An 11,110-nucleotide genomic window follows, 5' to 3' on the forward strand; every position below is an offset into this window, starting at 1 on the left:
GCTCTGGCTTGTTTTTTCGTACTGTTCCTACCATCGTCAGCTTCCTCTTGAGGAGCTCCTGTCCGAGCTTGTGCAAAGTAAAAAAGTTGTCGCATGTGATGTTGTGGCCACGGAGTTCTTGTGTCAAGTCCAGGACAACCCGCATCCCTTGGTTCTTCTCACGGACTTCTCCCTCTGGCTTCCCCGTATACACTTCAAGTTCCACGCATATGATGAAGCATCATCACAGGCAGCCCAGATCTTCATTCCATATTTTGCGGTATGTACTGCCTGAAGGGGCAGAGGCCCCTAAATGTCATAAGCTGCTCATCAACAGTAGCGTTGGGCCCAGGGTTGTAAAACAGGGGAAGGCGGTCCACCCACTTGTCCCACACTGACCTGATTGCAACTAGCTTGTCTCTCTGCACTGACCTGATTGCAGCTAGCTTGCCTCTGTGCCGCCGAGCTGGTCTGGTGTCTCGGTTATCGAAGCGGATAATCCTGGAAATAATGTGGAAGTTTTCCAGAGACATTGTTGCACGGAAAAGTTCTCTGGCAGTTTCCTGGAGCTGGCTGCTGATGGGATGGTCCTGGGGCTGGCTGAGGGTCAATCTCAACCTCCTCTTCCATTTCACTGTCAGACTCCGAATTGACATAGAAGACGCTCAAACCACACTAGCTTCTCTCTGCAAAAAAAATGTTTAAGGCCCTCTGAGCAGAGATTATTTTTGCCATACTGATTGATTGTGGTAAGGAGCCACACATGCAAAGCTATTTATTTGTTGTGTCCCTCCCCCAATTTGCATTTGGCTTGGGTAGTGTGGGAAAATACTGCATTTTTTACAATGTATCGAAATAATGTATTGTAATAACATTGTGCAGGTTCCCGTAAGACATTGTGTAGTTTCACACACCACAAAGGGTAAAGAGTGTGAGAAAAGCAGGAGACAGGCAGGTGCTATGTTGAAACAACAGGCCCAAGGAGGAGGAAGACAAGAGTGAAGGCACACAGCAAACCTTTTTTGTTTCAATTTTACTTGTTTTCACCTACACACACACACACACACACACACACACACACTTTTCCACACTTTCATTACCCTCGGGTTCAGTAAGACCAGAACACCACATATGTAATATAAATGTGTAGGACGGTGCACAGTGTGCACTCAATGAAAATGTGTTTTACATGTTCTTCACAGAAAATGAGCCAATGAGTCTCAGGTTGAAAAAATAATTCATTGTATCACTTTTCTTTTAGTAAACATTGAAAATAGGTCCCCCAGATACAAACACCACACAAGGGTTAAAGGTAATAAATGAGGCTGAATGAACTGTTTCGCTGCCAGACAAGGCTCTGCTGATAGCTTCAGTAACAAAATAACACCATGGTTGTAATAATACTTTAAACAGGTCATTTGTAAATGTGTAGAATGTGTTTGTTTTGGGTCCAAATTGGTAAGCTAACATATGTGAATTAGACAGTCACAGAGGATTTTATTCTGAATAACTGGTCAGAGCATAGCACTTTCCATTCAGCTTCAGGCAACTTTGATGTAAGGCTTGATTACACCTGTCGTGACTACTTCTATCCGTCACTCCCATTGTTGCTCATCCATTGTTCACTAGATACATCCATGTAATTACACCTAACACAATGTTGAAAAACAGAATGCTTTCAAAAGATTGTTCCCGATGTTTGCCTGCCAAAAATGTATTTTCCTATGAATTAAGTCACACAAAACTCCAAGTAGGCTGTCATGTGCCTTTTACTGAGGCGTGGTTTCCGTCCGGCCACTCTACCATAAAGGCCTTATTGATTGAGTGCTGCAGAGATGGTTGTCCTTCTGGAAGGTTCTCCCATCTCTACAGAGGAACTCTGGAGCTCTGTCAGAGTGACCATTGGGTTCTTGGTCACCTCTCTGACCAAGGCCCTTCTACCCCGTTTGCTCAGTTTGGCTGGGCGGCCAGCTCTAAGAAGAGTCTTGTTGGTTCCAAACTTCTTCCATTCAATAATGATGGAGGCACTGTATTCTTAGGGACCTTCAATGCTGCAGACATTTTTTGGTACCCTTCCCCAGATCTGTGCCTCGACACAATCCAGTCTCTGAGCTCTAGGACAGTTCCTTTGACCTCATGGTTTGGTTTTTGCTCTGACATGCACTGTCAACCGTGGGACATTATATAGACAGGTGTGTGACTTTCCATTCCATTATGTGAGAATGGATAGGCTAATGGATAGCCTAAAGAATGTATTGGAATATAATCAAATAACAAGGGGTCTATTGCAACCATCGACGTCACTAGATTATCACCAGCTATCAATATGTTCTAAATTTGCCCACACAGCTGATCTCAACTGCAACCATTATTGGTCACCTCATTACCACTCCCTAAACGATGTTGGTACTACCTTAGTCCTGCTTGCAAACAAAGATATGTTCACCCTCTGGTTGGTATTATCATCAGAACAATGTAGTCCCTTTTTGAACTAAGGACAATTTATCTATTTGACAAGCATTCCATACAATTGAATACAAGTATTTCCTGGCTTACCACAGCAAATCTACTGTGGAAATTTACCTGACACTTTGTATGAATGGAAACTAATGTTGGTGTAGCCTACAGTTATTATTTTATTTGTTTTCCTATTTATGTTATCCATTAAATACAACTGTCTATACAAATAAAAACACACACAAGTACAAACAAAAAGTGGAATTGATTACAATGTGTGGATCACCACTCCAGCCGCATGTCAGCTTTGCTCCACACATATTTCCCTCCTCTCTTTAGGAACATCTTCTCATCAAAGCCACTGAACTGAATGGCCTCCTCCACGCCAACATCAAGGATGGACTTGGATGGATCCTTCCTCCCCTCTCTGCAATCCAGGAAACGCATCTAAAAAAAAGCACATCAAAACATATAATTCATAAGCATTTAGAAAATGTATAATCATTTATAAAGAATGTATAAGCATTTATAAAGGCTTATTAAGGAAAGTTATTATGACGTGTTACCAACGGCTCAGAAAAGAGAATCTTAACACGGTCGTTCATTATCAAAGTAATTCACTACTATGAAACCTCATGTCTAATACTAACATAAATATCTGCAAATCCACATCTCCTTTCACCCATCTCAAAGCCTGTAAATCCCCTGATTAAAGATTGAAGTCATAGACTACTCTGGGACTTAATATGGGAAGGTGCATGTCTTTACATCTCAATCGATGAGAGCATTTAGATGGCTGTTCAATAGTTCTGATGGATGAGGACTGATGGATGAGGACGGATGGATAAGGACTGTCTACTTTAAAGGGCTTGCTAAGACTTGGAAGGTAGTGTGAGTATCACGTAAAATAACAGATTGATGAAAAGGACTTACATATTCATCCAGGATGAGGTAGGAATCTCTCATCTGACAAGATAAGACAACAAGGAAACATGTTAATGTCACAACTATTCTGTATTATGTACAATATTGTCATAGACTGTTGTTTTTTTTGTGGACAATATTGCGTCTGATAGGTCTGATATACAGTGCATTCGGTAGTATTCAGACCCCTTGACTTTTTCCACATTTTGTTACGTTACAGCCTTATTCTAAAATGGATTAAATCAATCCTCATCAATCTACACACAATATGCCGTAATGATGATGCGAAAACAGGTTTTTAGATTATTTAGCAAATTTATAAAATGAAATGAAACATCACATTTATATAAGTTTTCAGACCCTTTACTCAGGACTTTGTTGAAGCAGCTTTGGCAGTGATTACTTGTGTCTTACGCTACATGCTTGGCACACCTATATTTGGGGAGTTTCTCCCATTCTTCTCAGTAGATCCTCTCAAGCTCTGTCAGATTGGATGGGGAGGGTCACAGCTGTTTTCAGGTCTCTCCAGAGATGTTTGATTGGGTTTAAGTCATGGCTCTGGCTGGGCCACTCAAGGACATTTAGAGACTTGTCCCGAAGCCACTCCTGCATTGTCTTGGCTGTGTGCTTTGGGTCAATGTCCTGTTGGAAAGTGAACCTTTGCCCTAGTCTGAGGTCCTGAGCCCTCTGGAGCAGGTTTTCATCAAGGATCCCTCTGTACTTTACTCCGTTCATCTTTCCCTCAATCCTGACTAGTCTCCCAGTCCTTGACGCTAAAAATATCCCCACAGCATGATGCTGCCACCACCATGCTTCACCGTAGGGATGGTGCCAGGTTTCCTCCAGACGTGACACTTGGCATTCCGGCCAAAGAGTTGAATCTTGGTTTAATCAGACCAGAGAATCTTGTTTCTCATGGTCTGAGAGTCTTTAGGTGCCTTTTGGCAAACTCCAAGTAGGCTGTCATGTGCCTTTTACTGAGGCGTGGTTTCCGTCCGGCCACTCTACCATAAAGGCCTTATTGATTGAGTGCTGCAGAGATGGTTGTCCTTCTGGAAGGTTCTCCCATCTCTACAGAGGAACTCTGGAGCTCTGTCAGAGTGACCATTGGGTTCTTGGTCACCTCTCTGACCAAGGCCCTTCTACCCCGTTTGCTCAGTTTGGCTGGGCGGCCAGCTCTAAGAAGAGTCTTGTTGGTTCCAAACTTCTTCCATTCAAGAATGATGGAGGCACTGTATTCTTAGGGACCTTCAATGCTGCAGACATTTTTTGGTACCCTTCCCCAGATCTGTGCCTCGACACAATCCAGTCTCTGAGCTCTAGGACAGTTCCTTTGACCTCATGGTTTGGTTTTTGCTCTGACATGCACTGTCAACCGTGGGACATTATATAGACAGGTGTGTGACTTTCCAAATCATGTTCAATCAATTAAATTGACCACAGATGGACTCCAATCAAGTTGAAGAAACACCTCAAGGATGATCAATGGAAACAGGATGCACCTGAACTTAATTTCGAGTCTCATAGCAAAGGGTCGGAATACTTATGTAAATAAGGTATTTATTTTCTAAAAACCTGTTTTCGTTTTGTCATTATGGGTAATTGTGTGTAGGTGAGGGGGAAAAATTATTGAATCCATTTTAGAATGAGGCCGTAACCTAACAAAATGTGGAAAAAGGGAAGGGGTCTGAATACTTTCCGAATGCTCTGTACGTGATTAATTTAGTTAGTAGATTACACTAGGCCTACTCTACACATTAATAGCATTCTGAAACTACAAGGAATAGTAGTTGTTCAATCATCATAATATCAATAACAGTTCAGTCCCATACCTTCTGATTGGATTCAGGTACCAGGCAGCTGATGGTGCTGTGTCTATCCAGGAAGTCCTGAAACTGCTGATCGCTGATGACAAACCTCTCTGCCTCCCTCAGACTGTTCTCCCCAGCATTCTCCCCATCGATCAGTAGACACTGGAACACCTAGACACAGTAGACACACACACACACACAAAGTCAAGGCCATACAACTAATTTCTTACATCTATGGTAGGAGAAGAAACCACTATTCACAACACAGATACAGTATTACTGGTGAGTACTGTAAATGCATTGGAACACCCTTACCTTCCAGCGTACAGGGTTGAGTTCAGAAATGTTTTCTCTCATGTCTTCATTCACATTAAATGTGTTGATCACAGAGTTGATTTTGAATGCCACTTTGTAGTCCCGGCACCACTCCCGGACTTTGATGAGGTTGTCAAGGTGGCTCTTTCTGCCCTGGGCTCTGCCTATAGTCTGGTTCGTGTCCTCATCAAAGCTGTCACAGGAAATGGCCAGAATGTCCAGGTATTGGCCTGTGAGGACAAGAAGAGTTCTGATATTAAAACTGACATAATCTCAAAGAATTGTATTTTGAAACACCCATGTATTCAAAATGTATTAACATCTAGACATACAATTTATGACATAGCCTAGAACATGTGATAGTTAAGATTTATTGAGATAAAAATCAACAAGTAGTTTTTAATAACACTGTGATGATCAAATCATGCATTTGAAAATGTGTCCAAACATTTTATAACTCAACTGGGAAACATTTTAAAGAGTGAAATGTTTCTCTGAGTTGTGACCTCATATCAAAACTAACCCGGTGCTGACATCTAGTGTAAATAAAATGAACTTATTTACCAGACTTTGCATGAGAATAATGAAGATTCAAGCAGACAGTAAAGTTGGCTAAAACTGCTTCTCCAATAGAAATCCCCGATCACACTTGTAGGTGACGTCAAAGGCAAGCTCTTAATAGAAACACGTCATCGTGCCTCAATCGTGACACGATTGTCAGGCGCCAAATTGCGCATGTGCGTTGTCACACGCCAAACTGCGCATGTTGTTTTTGAAGAAAATTAAAACGTGTCCGTTTGACACTTTCACGAGGTAAATAACATGTTCAACTACTTAAGTACACATTGTCTCGAATCTAGGTTGTGCCTTTAGAATTGTTCATTTATCTAATTGACTTATAAACCTGTTTGGTCGGGGTTCCGGGAAGTCTTGCGATTAGTTTAAAAACTCAGTTTTTTTTATTTACCTAGGTAAATCAGTTAAGAACAAATTCTTATTTTCAATGACGGCCTAGGAACAGTTGGTTATAACTGCCTGTTCAGGGGCAGAACGACAGAGGGTTTGAACTTGCACCCTTCCGGTTACTAGTCCACCGCTCTAACCACTAGACCCTGCCGCACCGCGTTTATTATGGTGGCTGTTCGATATAATGACGACCAGTAAGTAGCGTAATGTTGGTACTATTTATTTCATATGAAAACCCTCTTACCATATTTCTGGAACCACCTCTCTCTGATCAGGCTGCCATTGCTGACAATACTGACACTTGGGAGATGGAGGTCTTGTTTGCAGTACTGGACTAATTTACCCAAGAAATCCCCTCTGTCCTGTAAGAAAGGCTCTCCACCAGAGAAGTTCATCTTTTCCAGTCCTGCAAAAAAAAAAATTATGAAATTCAGAATTCTAAACACTGAATAAGAAATTATTAGTTAGAAATAGGATGTAATAATAATGTAATAACATGTCATGTGAATTTATATAGGGATTTTGCGATATCATAAATACATTGGCTAATTTTGGCTAATTTACCTGATTGCTTCAGAAGCTGTAAACCTCTCTTTGCTTCTTCAATGGGCAGGACAAAAGACGTTTTTGCCGTGTGGAAACAAAAACCGCATTTATAATTGCACTGTCGAGTAAAATGATAATTGACACTGCTTGGAGTTGTCGCTGTTTGAGATATATTATTTTCCAACACCTTGACTAGATTGACTTTTCCTGTAGATGTCAACCGCACCTGCGGACCGCGCACACCTATCCATGCCAGGACAGTTGCAAAGATGTGCTGGATGTTACTTATGCAAAGCTGCAGGGACATCTTCACAAACACGACTTGAGTAGAGAACGACATTGCTAGTCTCCAGCTATCTGTCATGTTGAAACTTCTGATGTAGGATTAGCTTGAATCCCTTTTTACCGCAATGGCCTAAGTGACGCGTCTCATGACGTTTGGTCAAAACAGTTTCTATTTGCAAATAAGGAAAACGAAAGTTACAATGTTGAATATAAAATCCTAACCTTATTCATATGCAGTCCTACATGCCTACATGGAAAAAGGCTGTCATGTCCTAAAGTACCATGCAAATGAGGTGATCCTCTGTGTTTGCTTAATGTATGTGACGGCATCGAACAGAACTTGACAGCTACAGGCGCACTTATGCCGCGTTCATGTCCTGTCGGAAACCCGGTAATGTCCAACCTTGTAACATAGACGGAAGACTCGGATCCCAAGTTATACATTTGGGAAGTATCCGAATCAAACAATAGGAAGCTCAATACAAATCATTAATTTTAATGCCGGGTTCAAATGCTAGTCGGAACTAGTCAACTCTGAAATGTTCGACTTGCTAATTCGTTGAACGTAGCATGTGTATTACTACAACTAGATAGCAAATCGGACATTTACGAGTTTCCTAGTTCAGACTAGGTTAAGGACGCGGCATAATTCGTAGGTCCCGGTTTCCGAAATTATGAGAAACGTAACATCATCTCCGTACGACATTGCATCAAGTTTCAAATTGGCTAAAGTTTCGGATTGCTTGTCCAGCACTTCAAGTTTCATTTCCCCCTCAGTTTCCAAAATCATTAGCCGTGCGCGTGAGTTGTGATTCACCTGAAATGCACTTTGCTCGGCCTTTGATTAAATATTGGAAGACGCATAATGTCCGGGTTTGGTTAGTGGTTGGTATTTTTATGCGTTAGCAGTTTAATTCGATACGAAATCGGACCCAATCTATTTCGCACTACAAGCCGAGCATTGCAACGAGGTGCCACACATGTTCAGAAATGTCCTCGATTCTGATGAAAGATGCTACTCACTCCATGTCCACAGCGATAACACAATTCAAAGAGCAAAGGAGAGCAAAAATAAACTATCATAAGGGTTACCAAATGTAAGGTTTTGAAATGTCAGCATTTCAGCCTGATGTAAAATATCTTAATTTCTGACACAAAAAAAGCAAGGTTTGGAAGAAATTGTACGTGGATGAAGGTATTGCTTTGGCTTAAACTATAAAGGCAAAAAATGGCTACAGTTTACACTTTTTTAGTTCTTTCATGAAATGCTGTTTTTTGAAAAGGGACGTTTTTTTTGTTTTTTTTTAAGAACTGGGGAAACTGCCACCCCCCATGGGATAACTCCCCCAGTGGTGACAGTTACCTGAATATTATGGCATAAGGTTTCACAACAGTGTAACATCAGCTGTAAAGATATCAGTCACTAGTGGAAACATTTCTAACCGCATTAAGTTATGTTATCTTTTTTACGTATTTTATCTCAGACGATCGATCTGGTAGTAAGGTTGCTAGCTAGCACTCCTAGCAGCTTATGCTAACTAGCTAACTGGCTAGCATTTACTGCTAGTGAAGTTGTCAGCTAGCAAGTTAGCACAAACTAGTGCTAATTGGGCTAGTCATTGTCTATATGACAGGTAGAAACACATTCATAATCATAAGGGGGGGTTGCCCCTAATTATAGATCTAACTTAATTGGAATATATCAACAACTTTATTTTATTTTTATATCTCCAAAAGTTGTGATGACAAAGAGGACATTTTGTTGAGCAAGAGTAGTGGCAGCCAAGGAAAGTGTTGGGGAAATCATTTGGTGACATCTTATGGTCTTCGTATGTATTACCGGGGGGGGGAGGGCAGTTACCCCATGGGGCTAGTTATCCCCCGGTACCCTACGCATCTAAGTCCTCAGTGACTGAAGGATTATTGGGCAAGCTGTTTCATATTGACCCAGTCTATTGCCGTGTTCAAAACAACTTCGAACACAGAAATCTCGGACTTCCGACTTTAGTGCGTTCAAGACAACTGGGAACTCAACAAAAAAAATATGAGCTCCGACTGGGAAAAACATTTTTTAACAGTCATTTAACTTTGAATTCCAAGTCGGAAACTCTGACATCTTTCTAGAGCTCCAACATTCTGACCTAAAGATCACCAACTTCATAATTAGACCTCGGTTATTTCAGAGTTCCCAGTTGTCTTGAAAGCAGCATATGTATGCTTCTATTTGTGCTGGGAGAGGACAGGCTAACCTGCTGAAAAGCCGGAGTGTCATCCTTCAACTCTGATATGTTCCACAGTTTTGAGGATGCCTACAAAGTTCTACAACAGGTTTGAACAGTGAAACGTTCATGTTTCAAATCAGTTGGCGTATGGTGCCATGTATTTGAGTAGTTGTCATTATATAGTAAACAATAAATATATTTAGTATAGGCCTATATACTTCGTGACAGAGGAATAACATGAACAAAAGCCCAGCAATGTCACACTCCAGTGGTGGACAGAGGAATAACATGATATTCAAACTGGGCTTACTGAAACTGAATCTCTGTATCTCTATCTCCTTTGCTTCTCATCTGCAGTGTGGTGACATCCTCCCAAAGTCCAAGGCAGTGCTGGATCTTTCCTTTTACTGTCGTGGAGGGATTAGATGCTACAGATTAACATCATCTCTACTTCACTATTGTCCTAGCAATTCTATTTACTATAAGGTTATCAGTAGGGCCAGGAGTTTTCCCAGGTCAGCTCACATGCTGATCAGGGAACACTCCTCGTCCTATTAATCAGAATGTTGTCACAGTAATCAGGACATACAATTCTGAATGCTGTCACAGTAATCAGGACATACAATACTGAATGCTGTCACAATAATCAGGACATCCAATACAGAATGCTGTCACAGTAATTGGGACATACAATATTGAATGCTGTCACAGTAATCAGGACATTCAACACTGAATGCTGTCACAGTAATCAGGACATACAATACTGAATGCTGTCACAGTAATCAGGACATACAATACTGAATGCTGTCACAATACTCAGGACATACAATACTGAATGCTGTCACAGTAATCAGGACATACAATACTGAATGCTGTCACAATACTCAGGACATACAATACTGAATGCTTTCACAGTAATCGGGACATACAATATTGAATGCTGTCACAATACTCAGGACATACAATACTGAATGCTCTCACAATACTCAAGACATACAATACTGAATGCTGTCACAGTAATCAGGACATACAACACTGAATGCTGTCACAGTAATCAGGACATACAATACTGAATGCTGTCACAGTAATCAGGACATACAATACTGAATGCTGTCACAGTAATCAGGACATACAATTCTGAGTGGTCTTTCAGTCAGTTACAATGCTTCAGTTTTCTCTCTTCTCACTCCTCTTCTGGTAAAACCTCTGAAGGAGGCCCTGGAATCCCCTCCCCAGGCTCTGTCCCCATGGAGCGCCGCTTCGATGCTGAGCCCCCCCTCTCCCTCCCCTCATCCACAGGGCTTTCTACACCCTTTGGAATTACCTGACAGCTGGACAGGTAGGCCAGGAGGCCAAACAAGCACCTGTCATTGTAGACAGCTGAGGACAGCATCAAAGAGTTTTGGTGTTGGATAAAGTTTGATGAGTTGGGATATGTTATTCTTTCTGAAAGATATGTTATCGTTTCTGTACGGTAGGGATCATGTGCATAACTTCAACTCATGTGCATTGTTCACGTTGTTCAATGACATTAATGGATAATTTATTTAAAATGTGAAGTGCTCCCCGTTTGTAGCAATTTGTCCTTACACTGGCTCATATTAT

General features: G+C 41.3%; 1 protein-coding gene across 1 annotated transcript; it reads right to left on the minus strand.

Annotated features, from left to right (window-relative positions):
* Positions 1–2,591: 2,591 nt before the first annotated feature.
* On the minus strand, positions 2,592–7,555 carry LOC110498119 (radical S-adenosyl methionine domain-containing protein 2-like). Its single transcript, XM_021574714.2, has 6 exons — positions 7,017–7,555; positions 6,697–6,858; positions 5,487–5,716; positions 5,193–5,342; positions 3,370–3,402; positions 2,592–2,883 (listed from the first exon to the last, which is right to left on the minus strand). The coding sequence occupies exons 1-6, from the start codon at positions 7,360–7,362 to the stop codon at positions 2,719–2,721; spliced, it is 1,086 nt and encodes a 361-aa protein (XP_021430389.2). The 5' UTR covers positions 7,363–7,555; the 3' UTR covers positions 2,592–2,718.
* Between the last annotated feature and the right edge of the window lie 3,555 nt (positions 7,556–11,110).

Source organism: Oncorhynchus mykiss, chromosome 19 (assembly GCF_013265735.2).
Source record: "Oncorhynchus mykiss isolate Arlee chromosome 19, USDA_OmykA_1.1, whole genome shotgun sequence".
NCBI lineage: Eukaryota > Metazoa > Chordata > Actinopteri > Salmoniformes > Salmonidae > Oncorhynchus > Oncorhynchus mykiss.

Bases quoted from the DNA above. Each gene is read 5' to 3' on its own strand.
- LOC110498119 (XM_021574714.2), bottom strand. From the start codon at position 7,362: ATGACAGATAGCTGGAGACTAGCAATGTCGTTCTCTACTCAAGTCGTG. The intron at 6,859-7,016 runs GTAAATTAGCCA...TTTTTTTTGCAG, and splicing joins ACAGCTTCTGAAGCAATCAG to GACTGGAAAAGATGAACTTC. The intron at 5,343-5,486 runs GTAAGGGTGTTC...TACTGTGTCTAG, and splicing joins TCAACCCTGTACGCTGGAAG to GTGTTCCAGTGTCTACTGAT.